General features: G+C 33.4%; 4 protein-coding genes across 15 annotated transcripts; 1 reads left to right on the plus strand and 3 right to left on the minus strand.

Annotated features, from left to right (window-relative positions):
- LOC120251232 lies at nt 1–438 on the minus strand. The gene has a single exon (XM_039259777.1). The coding sequence runs from the start codon at nt 436–438 to the stop codon at nt 1–3; it is 438 nt and encodes a 145-aa protein (XP_039115711.1).
- A 1,656-nt stretch (nt 439–2,094) lies between these two features.
- On the plus strand, nt 2,095–21,524 carry LOC120251239. The gene is made up of 3 exons (XM_039259790.1): nt 2,095–3,228; nt 21,059–21,234; nt 21,521–21,524. Exons 1-3 carry the CDS (start codon nt 2,161–2,163, stop codon nt 21,522–21,524), a joined length of 1,248 nt encoding a protein of 415 aa, XP_039115724.1. The 5' UTR covers nt 2,095–2,160.
- LOC120249302 (pentatricopeptide repeat-containing protein At5g10690-like) lies at nt 3,222–9,617 on the minus strand. Of its 2 annotated transcripts, XM_039257814.1 has the most exons (14): nt 9,333–9,617; nt 9,080–9,262; nt 8,579–8,711; nt 7,706–7,800; nt 7,539–7,566; nt 7,405–7,442; nt 7,232–7,300; nt 6,646–6,781; nt 6,118–6,350; nt 5,293–5,370; nt 4,628–4,696; nt 4,363–4,539; nt 3,713–3,929; nt 3,222–3,376 (listed from the first exon to the last, which is right to left on the minus strand). In XM_039257814.1, exons 1-14 carry the CDS (start codon nt 9,591–9,593, stop codon nt 3,306–3,308), a joined length of 1,788 nt encoding a protein of 595 aa, XP_039113748.1. In that variant the 5' UTR covers nt 9,594–9,617; the 3' UTR covers nt 3,222–3,305. The 2 variants fall into 2 exon arrangements, with proteins under 2 accessions (XP_039113748.1, XP_039113740.1); XM_039257806.1 differs by having other exon boundaries at nt 7,405–7,566.
- Nucleotides 11,384–17,328, minus strand: LOC120249319 (pentatricopeptide repeat-containing protein At5g10690-like). 11 transcript variants are annotated; one of them, XR_005532826.1, is made up of 10 exons: nt 17,054–17,328; nt 16,136–16,983; nt 15,298–15,389; nt 14,999–15,188; nt 14,840–14,907; nt 13,692–13,759; nt 13,405–13,602; nt 12,762–13,014; nt 12,312–12,421; nt 11,417–11,495 (listed from the first exon to the last, which is right to left on the minus strand). XR_005532826.1 is itself a non-coding variant. In XM_039257824.1 (2 exons), the coding sequence occupies exons 1-2, from the start codon at nt 17,312–17,314 to the stop codon at nt 16,891–16,893; spliced, it is 354 nt and encodes a 117-aa protein (XP_039113758.1). In that variant the 5' UTR covers nt 17,315–17,328; the 3' UTR covers nt 15,890–16,890. The 11 variants fall into 11 exon arrangements, 1 of the variants encoding a protein (XP_039113758.1); XR_005532831.1 differs by having other exon boundaries at nt 11,384–12,421; nt 16,136–16,196; XR_005532827.1 differs by having other exon boundaries at nt 11,384–12,421; nt 16,136–16,298.
- Nucleotides 21,525–22,646: the final 1,122 nt, after the last annotated feature.

Raw genomic sequence — 22,646 nt, forward strand, 5'->3', positions numbered from 1 at the left:
TCAAAAAGACTTGGTCCTCTCCAAATCATCATCACTTGGCTTGCAATACCTGAGCTTCAAAGACACCTCTCTTTCCATCTGAATATGTTTGTAAAAACTAGCAATAAAAGCTTCAGCTTTAACATTAATATCATCCCCTGAAGATGATGAACTATCGGTTGTTGCTGAGGCGGAGCTAATTGTTCTTGAAATCTCCGAAGCCGAACTCGAAGTCCTTGAGACACTTAAAGATGAACCAACTTCATAGAACTCATCTTCATCAGTTGTGTAACAATTGATCAAACTTGGTTGATCTTTAAAGCTAATAAGCTTTGCCAAGTTTGGAGATTTCAGAGATGATGAAATGAACCATTTCTTTGCATTGAATGATAACAAAAACATAACCTTTCTTATGCCTCTCCTTAATTTCTTGAGCACTTGAACTCCATTTCCTGCCATGATTGTTGTAGTATATATTAAATTAAATGAAAGTTGTGGTTGTGATGGTGGTTATATATATATATATATATATATATGATTGGAATTTGAAGAAGTCTTTGCAAGTTACTCGGTTTTAAGAAGTTGCGTGGCAAGTAAGATAGAGTGTAAGTTTTGGAATAAGAAAATGAATAGAAATATAACAAGTCAATTGATTTATGTTTTCCTTAGTTTGATTGGTCTTCTTTTTTTTTTTTAAGCATGGACTGTCTTTTTGACTAACTTGCACACAATGAGTTCGTTTGTGAATTCTTCTGCCATTTTTATTTAGTTATTTCCAAAATATGTTTTTTTTTTAAATCTAAAAAATAGTTTTTGTACGCTTAAATAATTAAGCATTTTAAATTTTAAAAATATATATATCTTAACATATTGATGATTTTTAACAAAAATAAAATCAGTATTGATCTAAATCTTTGGAATTATTTTAGGAATTTAAAGTTATATATATATATATATGTTTTTTTTTTCTATTCTTAATAATCAAAATATATAATTATCCATGTCAAATCAAGTTGGTCAAGTGGCGGCTTTAGACGTAATTGTTTATTTTTTTTCGTACAATTGTTTGGGAGATCAAAAAGATAATGATGGATAAAATACTAGGGGCATATATAACACGTCATTATTATTTATTAAATTGTAAAGAAGTACAAATGATGAAACAGAGACACTTCGGAATTAAAGTTATCTTGGAGATTTTGAGTTTTAAAATTTTTTAAGGTAGAAACGCAATTTGAAGTTGAAAGTTTTTTTTAATAAAATAGATAAATCATAAATTTATTGAAAAGGAAACAAAATAAATAGTCTATAACTAAACGAACAAAAACAAGAAGACAATCACAAAACAGATAGTCACCATGGGTGAAATTAACCAAAACAAACAATAACAACAACAAACACAAAAGAAAACAGTCGTAAAGGCAAGGTTCACCTTCTGATGTCCAAGGCCTTCATAAACTAAAAGGGAGTGGATCACTTCTAGGCAGAAGGGGGAGTGATAATGTTTTTAAATTAATTATTTTTATTCATTAATAATAAATGACTTCTTAAATATCAGTTACAATCATAATTTATTTTTAAACTAAAATTTATAAAATGCATTCTCTCCCACATACATATATCATATACATTATACATACATATGTATATATAGACATACTTGCGCGTTACTTGTACGGATGTAATATACATAAGTGTATTACATGTTAATGATTTCTTAAAATATATTGAATGTCAAAATACGGATGCTTTATAATAATAATAATAATATAATGATAAAGGAAAAGTTATCTTATTGTTGAATTTTGAGATTATTAAGTTTTGAATCATGCACCATACATATACTACACTACTATATATATATATAGTTTGAATTTTAAAAAAAAAAAATCCTCATTGATTAGAAATGTTTAGAATCAAAGAAACCTAAACAAACCGAATTACGTTTGATCACATTATTTTTTTATTTTTGAAAAGAAGCCCACATTATGCTTTAAAAAAAAACAGATTAAGATAAATCCCGAATCTTCAAAATTTAAATAAAAAAACAAATTCCAATATCTCCAACAAAAAAACACAAGTCACTCATCAATCTATGATTCTACTATATGCACACCCACACACTGAATATTTTCTCAAACCCTAATTGTCTTTCTTTCATTCTTGTGCAAGTTTGTAGTGATGGTGAAGAAGCTTTTATCCAAGAAACCAAAAAAAATAAAAAGTGTCATCAATGAAGACGTAGTAACAGAGATCCTTTTGAGGCTGCCAACAAAATCCATCTTCAAGTTCAAGAGCACCTCCAAAACATGGCTCAAAATCATAAATGATCCATGGTTTGCTAATACTTATAAATCCTCTAATGGTCTTCCAGTTCTTGCAGGTTTATTCCATGTAAATTACAACTATGAATTGAAATTTAATCCAGTTAACCACCGTCTCAAGTCACCATCATTGAACCATCTCCCTCTTGATCTGAAAGACCTCTCAGTAACTGACATGCTTTCTTCCAATGGATTCTTTCTCTTGTGCACATCAGATGATGAGAAAATAGTGTACAACCCAGTCACCAGAAGAAGATTGATGATACCAAAAATGGAAAGAACCAATGATTGGTACCATGCATTTGGCTTGATACATGAAAATGATAATCATATCAAAGTAGTATTTGCTTACAAGCTTGCATCAGATGACATACAAACGGCATTAGAAATTCATAGGTTTACACGAGACAATAAATTGGTGGGCAGAGATGAATTGCCACAGCATTGGCCGGAATTGATTGTCAAATGGCAATGCAAGACAAAGGACATTGAGTTCAAGGTATATTGTAGCAAGAAGAAAGAGTGGAATTCTAAGATTTTGGTGAGCACGTTTCCAAGACATGTATGTTTTGAGCCGGAACAGCAGGCTGGTGTTTCGATCGGAGGCGATTTGTATTGGATGACACTGGATGGATCGGTGCTGGATTATAACAGTGAGCGTGAGGCGGCGGAGTTGATCAGTGCACCCGTGGCAAGCGAAGGATTAAAGGCGAAGTCTCTGCATTGCAGTGCCAATGGGATTCTTGTGTATTGCGCGTGCGACAGGAAAACAGAAGAGGTGGTGATATGGGAGCTCATCGATCGGAAAATATGGGCTGCAAAGAAGAGGGTGAAGTTGCATGGTGTGGAACATCTCCATATGGAAATGATTTTGTATGTTTGTCATGAAATGCAGGCCTTGTTCTTTCAGACAAGGGCGAAGGAGGTGTACAGGTTTGGTGTCAGTGAAGAGAAGTTGGAGCTGATTTGTCGTCTTAGTTTGAATGTTGATCAGGTGACTCCTTATCTGATGTCTCCATGGCCTGCTGCTTTGATTGGGGATGAAGCATGGCCTTCTTCATCATCATCATCATCTGAGAACAAAAATAGTGGATCAACGTCTAGGTTGTTAATTCATTACAATAAGATTCATGAGTAGTAATGTAACCGTAGAGCAACAAGAATAACAGTTGGGTTTTGTTTTCTAGACCTTTGTTAGACCATTTTGTTACTGCAATCTGAAACTCAAGATATATCATCTACTCTCAATGTGCATTGCTTGTGTTCTGTTACATAAATAGCATGATAGATCATCAGCCTATAGAGGCCGATGAGATCAAATGGAATGTGTGAAGGTTTTTGTTACTTTGTGATTATTTGACCTTGTCTGATTTGTTGCATCAGCAGATGATTTGTGGAAATTGTCTTACAATGTTTAGTGAGCTGGCAGAGCTTGTCACGGGTGAAAGTTCCAACTGGCCTGGAGCTTGAACTGTAGGTGGTTTCATAGACGACGTTGCTGTTTTTCACAATGATGAGCATTTTGTACTTCTTCTCTAAGAGTAGATCGATCGTCCGGCCAATGGATGTCGATGTGGTTACACAAGGCGGCGGTCCTCTCATCATGGTTGAAAGAGGCGCATCCAACTGCAGAGCCATTCAAAACATCCACTGTTACTATCTACAAAGTAAGACATAGAGATACCATCTAAATTATCTATCTCATCACAGAAAGCACCCTGAAGTTAAAACCATGGCCGCCAAAACTAAATGCATAAATAAATGACAACATCAGAGGGAGTTAAAACATCTATAATTTGGTTTAAAAGTCCTTAAAATTGGTCATTTGTTGTCATGGTGATCCTAGGAAAACCTTTTTATGTTTCCGATATATTTGACCAACACTACAAATCACAAAGATAGATAATGCAAATATGAATTTCGCACTAGGAGTATAATTAATCATTGGTATTGCCTAGAAGAAACTAGCAAATGCACTAGACATGGAAACAAGTAGAAAGACAATAGAGGGAAGAGATGAAGTAGAGAGAATTGTTACTATGTGGAGATATTGATTTACCATTTTACAATCATCACGGTGGAGAATTCCAACACAGCTGCCCCAGTCATCTATAACAGGAAGCACAGAATCTCTGAAGAAATGCATCACAACCTTTTTCAATGGCAGGCTAGAAAGCAATGGATTAGATTCCTCAAAAGGAGTCATGTACTTTTCAATTGGATCATCTAATGTAACCTGAAATAAAGGAATTGATCACCAGTCAACTTCTGAAAAATAGGAAAGAGAGAAGTAACAAATAGATGGGAAGTTATGAGATTAAAACCTGAGGAAGGATGTATGGAGTAAACAATGAACTGGTGAATCCAGATAAAATCTCCACTTTAAGAGCAGTCTGCAACACAATGATGAATGATATCATGACCATAATAGTTAAACAAAAAAAAATATATATATTACTCTCAACAAATGCACTCATTTGTCCATAGGCCTCCTAAAAGCAAGGTCTTGCATCACTCATGCACTTAGTTATTGGCCTTAAACAAGGTTCCAAATGGCTGGAGAGAGCATGGATTACCACCTTATTGTCAATCTAATTTACTATGAATTAATCAGGAATACACTGCCGCTCAGCTAGTTTTTTTAGTTTGCCACCTTAGTTCCAATTTAACATCCCCTCCACCAATTTCATTAATTAAGATGATAGCATACATAATAGATATGGAAAAGGAGCATTAAACAAGCATTGCCAAGAAAGCTAATTTGAGGCATAAACTAAGGGGAAGTAACAAGTCAAAGGAAACATGATCAAACCACCATCTATTTGACTGTTGAATCAATGGATTTCCCAAATTTTCTAGCTTGATAAACCACGAGAGAACGTGGAATTACCAAGGCCACAATCTTTCTAGACAATAACAAAAGATTCATACGAATTCATCATTATTCTTCATCTGCACATAGCCAATTTCTCAAAGATAATTTATATACCATTCCTCCTCTGCTATTCCAAGAAAGGCCATCTCTTTTTCGGATGATATCTAGAAGAATTTTTTTCGAAACATCAACCTGTAAAGAAAAAGAACAGCAATCACCAAACAGTCATAACAAAAAAAGAAAAAAGAGTCACGCAGAACTCAAAACTAATTTTGTTATAGTAGAGGGAAGACATGGTTTTTAAATCAGAGTGCAAAGCAAAGCTCACTATAGGCAATGAAAATATTACAGTAAAAACAGCTCAAGTTGAATTTCATTAGGAATATGCTATTTGACAGTATCAAGTATCAACATTAGCTACAAGTGGAAACAATAAGAAACAACAGTGCAATAATTAAATGAAGAAACTTGATGGATATTTAAGTTTCTCAGAGTCAGGCACTAATATGTATCTTGCAACGAAATCTAAGTTGCACTTAAGTTGTTTGAAAAATTTACAAAAGAAAGAATCCTTATAGGGTGCCTGGCATTGAAGAAACTTCTTCTTACTCAACAACAAGGGCTTTTTTTCAGTAACAATTGGTTTTTATACTCAAAAGTATCCAATTTTTACCCTGGTTCAAACTAGCTTACTCATGATCATTGAAAAACTAAAAGTGGAATTTTAAAAACCATAATGATGGGAAGAATAAATTTTCATCCCACATCTGAGCAATTTTCTGCAATACATCTTAACATATTCTTGTAGATAGTAGCATTGAAGCATACAGCTGACTTCAGAGAATGATGGTGATATCACATAGAAGTATTCAAATGCAGCTAGGTATTTATACACATTATTTCAACATCACATTTGGGGTGTATGAACAAGAGCAATACCTGATTATCATTTATTGCAGCCTCCATCAGGAGCTCATCAGCTTCTTGTTGTGCTGACAGAGAAATCGATCCGACAGTATCTGACCACATTTTCACATGAAGCTTCTTGACCATATCAAAATCCCCATTAAGAGCAAAGGTCCGCATCATAGAAAGATAAAGATGAGGCTTTGGTCGCAGATTATTACTCTCATTTGCCAGCTTTATTATCTCACCAAAAACACATAAGGCACCTTTCAATCTCGAAAAAAAATGGACGGATTAGAAACACTGACCACAATTTCGCATGTTATAAATATCTACTTGAATGTGTATACAATTTCATCTTAATAAAGTGCCTACATGTTGTGTGTGTTAAGTGCGTACTTTGTCAATGTGAAGGCACATATTCAGAATCCAAAGCATTATAAATCATGCTAAAATCTACCGTAGAAACTTCTTCATCAATGCATACAGATGCTTTATAAAAAAAACTAAGATATTGATTAACCAATAGAAACAGTCAAAGAGAGTATAGAGAGGAAGTACCCTGAATTGAACCACAAGCTAGCATTGCATCAACAATTGCAGTATACGCTGTCCGATCAATATACAGATCAGGCAATGATTTCATTTCGACAACAATTTCCTGCACTGAACAAAGATCTTTTTTGCTCCCGAGACCCTACAATTGTGTTTAGAAATGTAAAATTGAAATGAACCAGATAGTAACAATCCAGATAGTAACAATCCAGAGTCTAAGTTGAAAAAATTAAAGAATGAAAAAGGATTAAGCAACAAGAAACCTATGAGTGAAACCATAAATTAATGTATGGCAAGTACGCCAATGATCATCCAAGAACAGAAATATGAAAAAGCAATTGCATACAGTCTGTTTTCTGATTGAAAATTAAAATTAAGTAGGATGGTAAGATTTAAGATAAGATCTTTGAGCACTATAAAATTAATTGACGTTAGACACTGCTAAAATTATAACCATATGTTTTTTATAGTAATCACTAAAACATTAAATAAGATTTTCAAGGATGGAAGCTTCAATATAGTCATGCTTATACTTGCAGGGCAAAGATAGGCCATGTTAATGAGTGATCAAATCAATCTTCCACATAAGTACCTTCAGTAAAGTAGTGTAAGTAACAACATCAGGAAAGAATTCACTGCTGTTAGCTTTTTGAGCTTCCACCTGCATGAAGATATATTTATGATTCATGATCCATTTGCTTTTCTGTGCCAAAGTAGGATAAATCACATAAGTTAAAACTGGCCTTTCAAATACTTGTTCAAGACCTTCATTTCTGTGATCAACTGAAATGCAGCATCTAGATCTCCAGATTTCACACATGCAAAAACCAATGTATTATAAGTCACTTTATCAGGCTTCAACCCTTGGCGTAAGATCTCATCTCTTATAGTTAATGCACCTTGAGGGAAATCAGTCTTCAAGTACCCCTGAGCAAATTATAATGATGTATTAGTATCCATCTGAAACATTTTAAATCAAACACAGAAGTCCTGTAAACTATCTCATCATTGCAAGTTATACAGTAAATAGACTTATTGGCCTCTGGGTCTGAGGAAGCAAAATAACCTTCATCAATAGGTTGTATAGCAAGACCTGGTCTTCCTCTTTGTTCAGCACAACTCGGTAACGTGCTACAAGCCCATTGGCACGGCGCATATCGCCTGCCATTAACATATGTCAGAAAAGAAAGATCCAAGAAAAATGTGAAAGGTTTCAAACTTGAGGATAAATCAAAACTTTTTTTTTAGGGAAAACAAACAAAAGATTTCTTGGAATAACAGGCAGACAAAGAGGAAGCTCCTCTTTAAGGCAAACTCAGAGATATGCTCACCCTGTCAAAGACTAAATTAATCACTTCTAGTCTAGTGTATTTCAAACTAGAAGCAACTAGAAACTTGAGCGAGCTTAAAGGCAAGCTTACTTGACTTGAATTTGCATACCTGTAGCTTTAAGAAGTTTAGAAAATGTGATAGGTTAATTTCATTCTGCTTATGTTATCTTTAATTTTAAATGTGCAATGAAATTGATCCTTGACCGAAGTTTCCTAGGACAGATACAGACAAGGAAGTGCATTCTGGCATTGAATTCTCAATGCAAATATTAGATGTTTTAAGCAACAAAGTTTTAATTCTTCAGAATGCGATAGACTAATACATATGCAAGGGAAAATCATAAAACAGTTTGTAGGTGACATTTCTATATATATTTTCTGTAAGTGAAGCATAGGTTTTGTAACCTAGTCCAAAATATCAAAATATCAAGGAACAGTTTTATCCTTATAATAAAAAAATCACTCCTTTCATTCCACCACAACAAAAATAAAAAGCGATTCAGTATAGCACAATAAGAAAAGTAGATTATCATCAAAATAAGAGAAGAAAGGAGATGCATTGGGTATAGCAATAAATCAATAAGGTCACCATTGCATCTCAAACTAACCTGCCTCAAGTAAGGCATTTAACAGACCATATATAAGTCGGGCCGATAATTTTGGGCTTCCCACAGCTGTACCATTTTCCACAGACTCGAGAATTTGGAATGCTTCATCAATTCTTCGAGCCTCACCTAAACCCTTTCAACATCAATAGAAGAATGTTTCATCAGAAAGCTGCATTGTTCAAGATGGACAAATTAAGGATTCGCAGATAACACTGTCAACAAATGAGGATTGGTAGAGATTCTTGCTTTCCAAGTGATGGTAACTACCGATAAAGCAACCTATCCATATTAAATTAAAACAACACACACACACACACACACACACACACACAGAGTTTGAGAAGAACCCATCAATTCCCTAATTTTTTTTCCAAATAATTTCACACTCAGACCTACATACCATGAACTTAAATGTAAAACACAAAAGACAAATGATTGCATCCTCCTTCAATTATTCATCAAAAACCAGAGAAAAAAGAAGAATTTAAGTTATTGAGATACCTTCAAAAGGATTCCATAGGATATATCATCTACACCACAACTCTCAGGCTTAGCCATTTCCTCAAACACTTGAATAGAAGACTCAATGTCTCGGCAATGAACACATGCTTCCATTACAGCGTTCATCACAACAGTACTCAACTTCCCATACCTCTTCTTCGCTTTCTCTATTTCCCTCAAAATCTAGAGAAAAATCAAAATCACTGAGGAATCGAAAATGTATAAATCAGGGGAGAACAAAGAGATTTAACACCTGCCGCAGCTGTCTCCTCCGAGTGAGCTCGATGACCCGAGATGTGAGCCTCCTAAAATTGAGATCCTGCGGCGATGGAGAAAGCGACGGCGGCGACTTCGAGGGGGGTTTGAGGCTGCGGAGAGGGGAATGCGAGGCATGAGGACCACGGGAGCGAGTGGCGCTGGTTCTTCCAGGCCGAACGGAGAAGGAATTCACAAGGTTTTCTAGGGTTTGGAGAAGAGAATGGGATTGGGGCCGGGGATGAAACCCTAGCAGCATCGTCGCTTGTCACTACTACTCAGCATCGATCCCGCGAGAGAAGAAGAACGACCACGCGCGAATGGATCAAATGCCTCGAGATTCGCGTTACTTCCTAATCTCTAGAAAGAGATCAAACGGTGGGATCTTATTGTTTGTTTTGTTTTTGTCTGTACTTATCCACTTAACAGTGGATGTGGTGTTACTTGTTTTTTTTTCCAATAAATTATGGTTTATATATATATATATTTTTATAATAATAATAAATAAATAAATCTTGATAAATTCGTGGTTTTATTTCTTTTATAAAAAAATAAATAAATTAAGTATTTAAGAATTATGTTTATTAATAAAATTATGGTTTATTCATTTTTTTAAAAAAAATTAAAAATTATAGATATAATTAAAATAAATTCACCTCAATATTTATTAAAAATAGAATTAGCATTGATCTTAGGCTTTAGAATTATTTTCGAAATTTAAAGTTATAAATATGTCTTTCAGTTCTTATGTTGGTCAGCTGGCTGAGCTACTGTTGCAATTAGTTAGATTTTTTTAGTGCAAACAATTTTTTTGGGAGATTGAAAACATAACTATGGATAATTTTAGGTGTGTGTATTAATCATTTATATTTTAAACCAAAATTTATAAAATAAATTATTTCTATCGTAAGTTATCTGTCACTTGTGGGGACGTAGTATTACAAGTGCATTACATGTTAATGATTTCTTAGAATATATTGAATGTATGCTTTCGGATGATAATATATATATTAACAAAATGAATGGGTATTATGGAATAAATGTCTCAATGAGAGGAGAGAGATGATCTCATGGATTCCATTCTGAGATTGTTACAATGGAATCAAGATGTGATCATCCTAACCCACTGGATTACCTCAATTTAATAATTTTTAAAATAAATGGCACTCAATCTTTTTTAAAGTAATTACCAATCTATTTCTATATTATATAATTAAAAAATTATAAAATTTATAAACCCAAAAATAAAATTATTTTTCATAAAAAGAATTTGTTAGTCGACGAGTGAAACCCGTTGACATAATAAAATAATAATAAAATTATTACTTTAAATAATAGATAAATTATGACTTTTTTTAAGAAAAATCAATAAATATAAAACAAAAAACAAAGCCCAAACAAAAGTAAAAATCCTAAATACAAAAGAAACAAATTATTTAATCGTTTTGATTTTGTAGATCATGTGCTATAAAATCCAGGTTATGTATTCTTTGCTCTTGCCTTATGAGATAATTTAAGTTTTGCATCATGCACTATACTTATCCACTTCTATAAATGTATAAAGTCTAATTTTCTTTTTCATCAAGGATTACAGAATTAAAACTATATATATATATATATATATAGATATATATATGTAACACATGGATTAGAAATTTGATTAGATGAAGATAAATCCCAAATTGAAATTAAAAAAAAAAAAAATTCCAATATTTCCCATAAAAACAGGCACAATAGTACCAGAAAAACCAAGCTCCCTCCCATCCAAGCTATAGCTTGCTCAAAGTTAAGATGATGAAGAAAAAGAAGCTTTTATCCAAGAAATCAACAAGTGTTCTCAAGGTTATTACAACGATAATGAAGAAGAAGAAGCAGCTTCATACAAGCAATAAACCTGGAAAAAAGAAAAGTGTCATTAATGAAGACATAGTAACAGAAATCCTTCTGAAGCTGCCAGCAAAATCAATCTTCAAGTTCAAGTGCGTCTCCAAAACATGGCTCAAAGTCATAACTGATCCCTGGTTTGCCAAATTTTTATAAATCCTCCAATGGTCCTCCAGTTCTCGCAGGTTTTTTCCATGCAGATGACAACTATGACTTGACCTTTAATCCTGTTAATCACCGTCTCAAGTCACCATCATTGAACCATGTCCATATCAATCTGCAAAGCATATCTACCATGCCTTATTCCAATGGATTCTTGATTTTGTGTACAGATGGAAAGAAAATTGTCTACAACCCGGTCACCAGAAGAAGATTAGTGATACCAAAAATGAGAGAAAAACAAGATGAGTGCCATGCATTTGGCCTGATACATGAAAAAGACAATCATATCAAAGCAGTATTTGCTTACAAGCTTGAAACAGGCGACATACAAATGGCATTACATATTTATGGGCTTATATACCACAATAAAATAGTGCCCATTGATGAGTTGCAGAAGCGCTGCCCAGGTTTTCGTGTCAAATGGGGATGTAGGACAAAGCAGATTGAATTCAGGGTATATTGTAGCAAGAAGAATGAGTGGAATTGTAATAAATTGGTGAGTAAGTTCCCAAGATATGTGTGTTTCGAACCGGAACAGAAGGCTGGTATCTCGATCGGAGGCAATTTGTATTGGATGACACTGGACGGAGCGGTGCTCAGCTATAACAGTGAGAGTGAAGCAGCGGAGTTGATCAGTGAACCGGTGGTGGGCGCAGGATTACAGGCAAAGTCTATACATTGCAGTGCCAATGGAACTCTTGTGTATTGCGCAATGGAGAGATTGACAGAAGAGGTGGTGATATGGGAGCTTAGTGACCGGAAAAGATGGGTTGCTAAGGAGAGGGTGAAGTTGCATGGTCCGGAGAAACTTCCGACCAGTAAAGATTTTGTATGTTTGTCGTGAAATGCAGGCAGTGTTCGTGCAGACACGCAAAGCGGTGTACAGGTTTGGTGTAAGTGAGAAGAAGTTGGAGCTGATTTGTGATCTTACATTGAATTGTGATCAGGTGACTCCTTATCTGATGTCTCCATGGCCTGCAGCTTTAAATGGAGATGAAGCATGTCCATCATCATCATCATCATCATCATCATCATCATCATCTGAGAACAAAAGCAGTAAATCAAACACTAGGTGCTTCATTCAATACCGCAAGATTCATGAGTACTAATGTAAATGTGGAACAGCAAGAATAACAGTTAAGTTGGGTTTTGTTTTCTAGACTTTGTTAGACCATTTTATTACCGCAATCTGAAACTTAAGATATATTATCTACTCTCAATGTGCATTGCTTGTGTTCTGTTACATAAATAGCATGATAGATCATCAGCCTACAGAGGCCGATCAGAAGGAATGGAATGTGTGAATCTTTTTGTTAGTTTGTGATGATTTGACCTTGTCTAATTTGTTGCATCAGCAGATGATTTGTGGAAATTGTCTTACAATGTTTGGAAAGCAGGAATTGTGAGCTGGAACAGCTTGTCATGGGTGAAAGTTCCGACTGGGCTCAAGCTTGAACTGTAGGTGGTTTTGTAGATGATGTTGCTGTTTTTGACAATGATGAACATTTTGTACTTTTTCTCTAAGAGTAGATCGATCACACGGCCAATGGATGTTGATATGGTTAGACAAGGTGGCACTCCTCTCATCATGGTTGAAAGAGGCGCATCCCATTCATAACATCCAGCATTACTATCTACAAAGTAAGACATAGATACCATATAAATCATCTATCTCATCATAAATCGCACCCTGAATGTAAAACCATGGCCACCAAAATTAATCGCATAAATAAATGACTACATTAGAGGGGGTTAAAACATCTATAGAGAATCCCGGTTCAATGATTTGGTTTGGAAGTCCTTAAAATTAGTCATTTGCTTTCATGGTGATCCTAGGAGAACCTTTTTATGTTTTCTATATGTTTGACCAACACCACAAATCACAAAGATATATGATGCTAATGTGAATTTTGCACTAGGAGTATAATCATGGTATTGCCTAGAAGAAACTAGCAAATGCACTAGGACATGGAAACAAGTAGAAAGACTATAGAGGGAAGAGATGAAGTAGAGAGAATTATTACTATATGGTGATATTGACTTGCCATTTTACATTCATCACAGTGGAGAATTCCAACACAGCTGCCTCAGTCATCTATAACAGGAACTACAGAATCTCTGAAGCAACGCATGACCACCTTTTTCAATGCCAGGCTAGAAGGCAATGGATTAGATTCCTCAAAAGAAGTCAAGTACTTTTCAATTGGATCGTCTAATGTAACCTGAAAATAGAAGAATTAATCACCAGTCAACTTCTGAAAAATTGGAAAGAGAGAAGTAACCAATAGATGGGAAATTAGGAGATCAAAACCTGAGGAAGGATGTATGGAGTAAACGATGACTGGTGAATCCAGATAAAATCTCCGCTTTAATAACAGCCTGCAACACAATGATGAATGATATCATGACCATAATAGTTAAATAAATAAACAATTATAACTTTCCACAAATCCACTCATTTGTCTATAGGCCTTGTAAAATCAAGGTCTTGCATCACTCATGAACTTAGTTATTGGCCTTAAACAAGGTCCCAAATGACTGGAGAGAGCATGGATTACCATCTAATTGTCAATCTAATTTACTATGAATTAAGCAGGAATACACTGCTTCAAATGTTTTTGTTCCTGCAGCTGCTCAGCTAGTTTTTTATTTTGCCTAGTTCCAATTTAACATCCCCTCCGCCAATTTCATTAATTAAGATGATAGCATATAAAACAGATATGAAAAGGAGCATTAAACAAGCATTGTCAAGAAAGCTAATGAGGCATAAACAAAGGGGAAGTAACAAATCAAAGGAAACATGATCAAACCGCCATCCGTTTGACTGTTCAATGAATGGATTTCCAAAATTTTCTAGCTGGATAAACCACAAGAGAACATGAAATTCGCAAGGTCACAATCTTTCTTGACAAAAATAAAAGATTCATATAATTCATCATTATTGTTCATGTTGCACATAGTAAATTACTTATTAAAAACAGATATATATATATATATATATATATACCATTCCACCTCTGCTGTTCCAGGAAAGACCATTTCTTTTTTGGATAATATCTAAAAGATTTTTTTCCGAAACATCAACATGTTAAGAAACAACCACAATTACAAAACAATCATCAACAAGAAACCTATGTGTGAAACCATAAATTAGTATATGGCAAGTATGCCAATGATCATCCAAGATCATAAACATGATAACGGAATTGCATACAGTCTGTTTTCTGATTGAAAATTAAAATTAAGTAGGATGGAAAGATTTAAGTTAAGATCTTTGGGCACTATTAAATTATTTGATGCTAGACACTGCTAAAATTATAACCATATGTTTTTAATAGTGATCACTAAAACGTAAATAAGATTTTCAAGGATAGAAGCTTCAATATAGTCATGCTTATACTTGCAGGGTAAAGATAGGCCATGTTAATGAGTGATCACATCAAGCTTCCGCATAAGTACCTTTAGTAAAGTAGTGTAAGTAACAACATCAGAAAGAATTCATTGCTGTTAGCTTTTTGAGCTTCCTCCTGCATAAAGATATATTTATGATTCATGATCCATTTGCTTTTCTGTGCCAAAGTAGAATAAATCACATAAGTTAAATGGCCTTCCAAATACTTTTTCAAGACCTTCATTTCTGTGATCAACTGAAATGCAGCATCTAGATCTCCAGATTTCACACATGCAAAAACCAATGTATTATAAGTCACTTTATCAGGCTTCAACGCTTGGCGTAAGATCTCATCTCTTATAGTTAATGCACCTTGAGGGGAATCAGTCTTCAAGAACCACTGAGAAAATTATACATCTGTAACATTTTAAATCAAACACAGAAGTCTTGTAAACTATCTCATCATTGCAGGTGATAATATAGTAAATAGACTTATTGGCCTCTGGGTCTGAGGAAGCAGAATAACCTTTATCAGTAGGTTGTATAGCAAGACTTGGTCTTCTTTTTTTAGCACAACTTGGTAATGTGCTACAAGGCCATTGGCATGGCACATATCCCCTACCATTAAAATATGTTAGAAGAGGAAAATCCAGGAAAAATGTGACAAATTTCAAAATTCAGGATGAATCAAAACTTTCTTTTTAGGGAATGCAGATAAAAGATTTCTTGGAAAAACAGACGGACAAAGAAGAAGCTCTTCTTTAAGGAAAATTCAAAGATATGCTTAACCTAGCTTAAATTTGCATACCTCTAGCTTTAAATTGTTTAGTAAATGTGATAGGCCAATTTCATTCTTTATATTATATCTTTAATTTGAAATGCGCAATGAGATTGATGCCTGACAAAAGGTTCCTTGGACAGACACTGACAAGGAAGTGCAGTTTGCCATTGAATTCTCGATGCAAATATGAGATGTTTTAAGCAACATATTTCCTTGAAAATCATAAAATATTCTGTACATGAAGTTTATATATGTATGTATATATATATATATATATATATATATTTATATTTCTGTAGATGAAACATAGGTTTTGCATATAATCACAAGATTTATATTTCTGTAGATGAACCATAGGTTTTGCATATAATCACAAGAAATCACTGCTTTTATTCCACCATAACAGAAATATAAAATGGTCAATATACCACAATAAGAAGAGTAGATTATCATCAGAATAACAGAAAAGAAAAAAGATGCATCCGATATAGCAATAAATCAATAAGGTCACCACTGCATCTCAGACCATTTAATAGACCATATATAAGTCGGGGTGATAATTTAGGGCTTCCCAGAGCTGTACCATTTTCCAGAGACTCGAGAATATGGAATGCTTCATCAATTCTTCAAGCCTCGCCTCAACCCTTTCAATATCAATAGAAGGATGTTTCATCAGAAAGCAGCATTGCTCTTGATGGGCAAAGAAGTTGCAGATAATGCGATCAACAAATCAGGATTATCTTTCCCTGCAAACATTATGATGACAGGATGCCCAAAGCTAATGATCAAGAATCAAAGTGAACAGTCTTACAGTTTCCCCAATAATAATATAAACAACCAAATTTCCATTTTTCATGTCATTGCACTCTTCTTTGAAAATGATATATTAAATTTACTTGTCCATATTAAATTTATATATATATATCACTGTTTGAGAAGAACCCATGTATAATTTACTTAAACAAAGATGTTGTCACTCATTCCCCTTTTTTTTTCCTCCAAACAATTTAACATTCAAACCTCCATACCATAACCTTAAATGCAAAACACAAAGGACATATGCTTGTTGTCTCCTCCAATTATTCAAATAAAAAAAAGAAGGTTTAATTACTTTACAGGTCACTCTAATTATGTACTTTTATATCTTTTTAGTCATTCTAATATTTTTAGGTACAATTAAGTCCTCATATTTGGTCAAGTTGGGTCGATTTAGTCCAAGGCAATATTTTTAGGTACAATTCAGTCTTTGCAATTTACACTTGGCCATTTACACCGCGTTACACCACAACTCGCAGGCTTAAACATTTCCTCAAAGACTCGAATAGAAGACTCAATGTCTCAGCCATGAACACATGTTTCCATGACAGCGTTCATCACAGCAGTACTCAACTTCCCACACCTCTTCTTCACTTTCTCTATTTCCCTCAAAATCTAGAGAAAAATCAAAATCACTGAGGAATCGAAAATGGATAAATCAGGGGAGAACAAAGAGATTTAACACCTGCCGCAGCTGTCTCCTTCGAGTGAGCTCGATGACCCGAGATGTGAGCCTCCTAAAATTGAGATCCTGCGGCGACGGCGACAGCGACGGCGACGACTTCGAGGGGGGTTTGAGGCTGCGGAGAGGGGAATGTGAGGCATGAGGACCACGGGAGCGAGTGGTGCTGGTACTTCCAGGGCGAAGGGAGAAGGAATTCAAGAGGATTTCTAGGGTTTGGAGAAGAGAATGGGATTGGGAACAGGGATGAAACCCTAGCACCATCTTCGCTTGTCACTGCTACGTGTGCGCGCGAACGCGCGAACGGATAAAGACTTTATATAGTAGATCATATGCCTTGAGATTCGGGTTCTTTCCTGATCTCTATGGAGAGATCAAACGATGGAAAAAAGCATCTTATATATATATAAGTTTCATGTGAATATTTCTGCTATTTTATTTAATTATTTTCATATTTTTTTTAATGGAAAATTGTATTTAAGAATTGTATGTAATTGAAATAAAATCACCCGGATATTTATAAAATATGAAATCAGTATTGAAAGAAGACTTTAGAATTATTTTAGAAATTTAAAGTTATAAAACATGTTTGTTCAAGTCTTAATAGTAAAATATAAATATGTTTGCTACTTCCTTTTATGTGATTATTAAAGTTTCTCATAAGTTTTTGAATTGGGTTTTTGCAGCTCCTGAACAGAAGAGACAAAAGTTGGAGGAGTCTTCGCATTCAGTCATAAGAAGTCTGGAGTTTGTTGAGCTCAGGAGAGGAGAGATGAGCAGCCCCTGATGTCCAGGTGTAGTGAGGGCTAGCATCACTTGCTGCTTCTTTTCTCTTAGGAGCAGTTTTCCTTGGTACCTGTCTTTGTTCCTTTCCACATCTAGTCAGTGATGAAACGAGAAACAAAATTTAGGGGGTGCTGAATTCAAATTTAAAAATTTTTATGAATATTATATAACTTAATTAATTCAAATTGAGACAATAATAATCAACAATTCAAAAATAAAATATACATCCATCTACAAATTTTGGTTTCATTAGGTGTAAAAAAATTATCATATTTACATAATTAGCAAATAATTTAACTAAATGTTAAACATCAAATTGACAAATAATACAATTAAAAAAATGACTTTGCACAAATTAACAATATAAATTCATTTATGCAACAATTATTTAAAAAATAATTTATAAATAATCAATTTATTATAGTAAATAATCACAACAAATATCTAACCCTTTTCACAACAATTTTCATAACAAATAGTCAAATAAATATTTAACAAATATCAAATAATTATTTAATAAATATCAAATATTTTTAAACAACAAAAATTACAAAAAAAATTAAACAAATTAATTCGGATATAAAAAAATAAATATTAAAAAAATACATAATAAGTCTATATGAAAGATAAAAATATAAAACCTCGAAAAGTTGGAAGAGATTGAGAAAAGAAAGAAAACTCACGAATACAATGATTGTTTTTTTAGAGATTTTTGAAATAGCAATAGTATTTTTTTATAGTTTTATTTTTTTATATTTATTATTAATATTTTTTTAAATTAATATCCTAAAAAAATTGATAATAATATATTGATAAGTTCAATAAAAAATATATCTAAATATAAAATTTTAAAACAAAATATTTGAAGATTTTTTTGTTAGCCATATTATTTATTATGGTCACCCAACATCAATTTTATTTAATATAATAATTTTATTATTTTTATTTAATTTATTTTTAATATTATAGGTATAATTTTGAAAAAAAAAATAATATCACTTTCCATACAAATGATAATTATTAATATTGTAATAATATATATATATATATATATATATATATATATATAGATATATGGGCAAGGGGGTGCTTGAGCACACCCTTGCCCCCCTCTAAATCCGCCACCTGCATCTAGTGGATCTGTTATTTTGATTGTGTTTGTTGTTTTGACACTGTTCGGTCTTTGTAGGTTGCGTCGTTATTGATGCCCTTGTTTGTAGACTTTCTTATTTATAAACTGTACAGTTATATTCAATTTTTTTAATAAATTATGGTTTATCTATTTTATTAAAAAAATAATTATTCAAGTTAAACCATGCATGTTGCCCAGTTGGTAGGGCTATAGAAATAATTAGTTAGATTTTTTTTCACAAACAATATTTTGGTGATCCAAAAGTTGTGATAAACTTCAGTCAAATAAGAGATATATATTTTGGAATCAAGTTACTCTAACAGTGTTTGAATTAAAAATTTGAATTTTAAAAAAAAATTAAGTCATAAAGACTACAAAGTTAGAGATATATATCTATACATACGTAATTATAAATGGATTAGAAATTTGATTGGATTAAGATAAAACTCAAATTTAAATAAAAACTAATTCCAATATCTCCAATTAATAAAAACACTCACAATACTTCCTCAAAATCCTACCTCCCTCACATCCACACTTGCTCAAAGTCAAAGATCATGAATTTTCCTTCTTGCCTTCGTTTTCTTCTTTGCTGCTATTAGGGTTTTTAAGAAAAGTGGATAAAAAAGAAGAGCAACAAACCAAAAGAGTTCTCACCAGCAGTGAAGAACTCAGAAAAAAAAATACAAGTAAACAAATAAGGCAGTTGGAGTCCTTTGGTTTTTTTTTATTAATTAGATAAATTTTAAATTTATTAAAGAAGAGAGACAGGTACAGGCAGAAACTAAGTGCAAGAAACGAAACAAAAACACAAACTAGAGACTAGAGAGGCAGTCACCCGGAGCGAAATACATATCTCAACAACAAACAACCAGCAAATACTGAATGAAAAATAAGAACGAAAATACAAATAGTTGAAAAGATAAAATTCATCTTCTTGTATCTGAGGCCTCCTCAAACTGGTAGAAAAAAAAAGTTCCGACGATGAAGAAGCAGCTTCCTATATGCAACATGCAAGAAAAGATGAAAACTGTCATCAATGAAGATGTAGTAACAGAGATCCTTCTGAGGCTGCCAGCAAAATCCATCTTCAAGTTCAAGAGCACCTCCAAAACATGGCTCAAAATCATAAATGATCCATGGTTTGCCAATGCTTATAAATCCTCCAATGGTCTTCCAGTTCTTGCAGGTTTATTCCATGTAAATTACAACAATGACTTGAACTTTAATCCAGTTAACCATCGTCTCAAGTCACCATCATTGAACCATCTCCCTCTCGATCTGAGAGACCTCTCAGTAACTGACATGCTATCTTCCAATGGATTCCTGCTCGTGTGCACAACCGATGACCGGAAAATTGTCTACAACCCCATCACCAGAAGAAGATTAATGATACCACAAATGAAAGACAAACTAGAAAACAAACTAGAAAACTACCATGCATTTGGCCTGATACATGAAAATGATAATCATATCAAAGCAATATTTGCTTACAAGATTGCAACAGATGGCATTCAAAGGGCATTAGAAATTGTTAATATTTCATACGGCAATAAAATAGTGGGCAGAAATGTGGTGCAGGGTGCACATGCCGAGGTTTCTTGTCAAATGGGAATGCAGGACAAAGGAGATTGAATTCAGGGTATATTGTAGCAAGAAGAATAAGTGGAATTGTAAGAGATTGGTGAGTAAATTTCCAAAATATGTGTGTTTCGAACCGGATCACAAGGCTGGTGTCTCGATCGGATGCGATTTGTATTGGATAACACTGGACGGAGAGGTGCTAGATTATAACAGTGAGAGTGAGACTGCGGAGTTGATCAGTGCACCCATGGCAATGGGCAGAATTAGAGGCAAAGTCTCTGCATTGTGGTGCCAATGGGATTCTTGTGTATTGTGCGAGGGACAGGAAAACAGAAGAGGTGGTGATATGGGAGCTCCTCGATCGGAAAATATGGGTTGCAAAGGAGAGGGTGAAGTTGCATGGTGTGGAACACCTTCATCTGGAAATGATTTTGTATGTTTGTCATGAAATGCAGGCTGTGTTCTTTCAGACAAAGGCGGAGTTCTTTCAGAAATGGGCGAAGGAGGTGTACAGGTTTGGTGTCAGTGAGGAGAAGTTGGAGCTGATTTGTCCTCTTAGCTTGATTGGTGATCAGGTGACTCCTTATATGATGTCTCCATGGCCTGCTGCTTTAAATGGGGATGAAGCATGGCCTTCTTCTTCTTCTTCATCTGAGAACAAAGATAGTGGATCAAAGGATAGGTTGTTATTTCATTACTATAAGATTCATGAGTAGTAGTGTAACTGTAGAGCAACAAGAATAACAGTTAAGACTGTTGGGTTTTGTTTTCTAGACTTTGTTAGACCATTTTAGTTACTGCAATCTGAAACTCAAGATATATCATCTACTCGATCTCAATGTGCATTGTTTGTGTTTTGTTAGATAAATAGAATGATAGATTATCAGTCCGCAGAGATGGAATGGAATGTATGGAAGTTTTTATTAGTTTGTGATGATTTGATCCTGTCTAATTTGTTTTATCTGCAGATGATTTGTGAAAATTGTCTTTTTTTTTTCCTGAGGTAAAGAACTACTAAGTAGCTGAGAAACAGAACAACTACAGAATATTAGAAATATTATTGCTATTTTTTAATGTAACAGGTGAAAAACTAGTATGCTATATAAGGCCAATTTTAATTATAGTTTAATAATAAAATAATTTTATTTCATTGTATGTATAATTATGGGTATTTTATTATTCATGTTTGATGATATATTATTATGAACTTACATTGTATTGATTTCAAATTAATGATTGTGATTAGTAAAATTAGTATATATAGACTTATTTGCTAAAGATATAGTACCTCCTTTTATATATATATATATATATATATGTGAAATGAGATTAGGTTTTCAAAAAATGAATTGTGATTGCCATCAAAAGGTGGCCATGACAAAAACCCTAATATTGACATTAGTTGTTTAGAGCAAAAAAAGCCATCACTTCTTCCGAATCAAGGGTGAAAAGTTCGAGAACTTTACTTGTGTGGGTTGGAGGATTTTACGTGTGAGGTAACTTGATCTTTCACATATATTCATGTGTTTATGTGATCGATCCTTGATAATTAATCAATTATTGATTAAATATCAATTAATTGTAATTAATAATCCTAATTTGATTAGAACGATTTTTTTCTAACCCTAATTTGATTAGATTGATTATTGCTAACAATAGGTTCCGAGTTTTAACCATAAGTAAGTGGTTTAATTCATTATGTTGCTATTTTACCAATCATTGAAATAATAAATAATTAAAATTTAATTTATGATTTATTTATTTTTAGCCAATAAATCCTATTAAAGGAGAATAAAGAACTCACACAATTTTTTAATAATAATAAACATTTATTATTAAAAAAAATATATTTACATTTATAAATGTTACAAATTTTAATTTATTGATGCATATTAAATAAAAATATTGTAGTAAACTGATAGCCTATAATGTAAGACAACTACATTATTGTCTTTTTAACTAAATAGAAATTGAGTAAAAATTGCATTTCCAGTATATGAGACTTAATTTGTGAAGTAAACTGCCCAAGGGTTTTTGAGTCCTGAAATTATTTAAGAAGAATTGGCAGTTGAAGTTGATTGACTTCGGATCCAA

The sequence above is a fragment of the Dioscorea cayenensis genome, chromosome 3 (assembly GCF_009730915.1).
Source record: "Dioscorea cayenensis subsp. rotundata cultivar TDr96_F1 chromosome 3, TDr96_F1_v2_PseudoChromosome.rev07_lg8_w22 25.fasta, whole genome shotgun sequence".
Classification (NCBI taxonomy): Eukaryota; Viridiplantae; Streptophyta; class Magnoliopsida; order Dioscoreales; family Dioscoreaceae; genus Dioscorea; species Dioscorea cayenensis.

What these genes read in the sequence shown, in the direction of transcription:
- LOC120251239 (XM_039259790.1), top strand. Translation starts at nt 2,161, where the DNA reads ATGGTGAAGAAGCTTTTATCCAAGAAACCAAAAAAAATAAAAAGTGTC. An exon ending in TTCAGACAAGGGCGAAGGAG is followed by an intron (nt 3,229 to 21,058) that starts GTGTACAGGTTT and finishes TGGGCGAAGGAG; the next exon opens with GTGTACAGGTTTGGTGTCAG.
- LOC120249302 (XM_039257806.1), bottom strand. Translation starts at nt 9,593, where the DNA reads ATGCTGCTAGGGTTTCATCCCCGGCCCCAATCCCATTCTCTTCTCCAA. An exon ending in AGCTTGTGGTTCAATTCAGG is followed by an intron (nt 6,351 to 6,645) that starts GTACTTCCTCTC and finishes CGAGATTGAAAG; the next exon opens with GTGCCTTATGTGTTTTTGGT. An exon ending in CTCCATACATCCTTCCTCAG is followed by an intron (nt 4,540 to 4,627) that starts GTTTTAATCTCA and finishes CCTTTATTTCAG; the next exon opens with GTTACATTAGATGATCCAAT.
- LOC120249319 (XM_039257824.1), bottom strand. Translation starts at nt 17,314, where the DNA reads ATGGTGCTAGGGTTTCATCCCTGTTCCCAATCCCATTCTCTTCTCCAA. An exon ending in GAAGGAGACAGCTGCGGCAG is followed by an intron (nt 16,984 to 17,053) that starts GTGTTAAATCTC and finishes ATTTTTCTCTAG; the next exon opens with ATTTTGAGGGAAATAGAGAA.
- LOC120251232 (XM_039259777.1), bottom strand. Translation starts at nt 438, where the DNA reads ATGGCAGGAAATGGAGTTCAAGTGCTCAAGAAATTAAGGAGAGGCATA.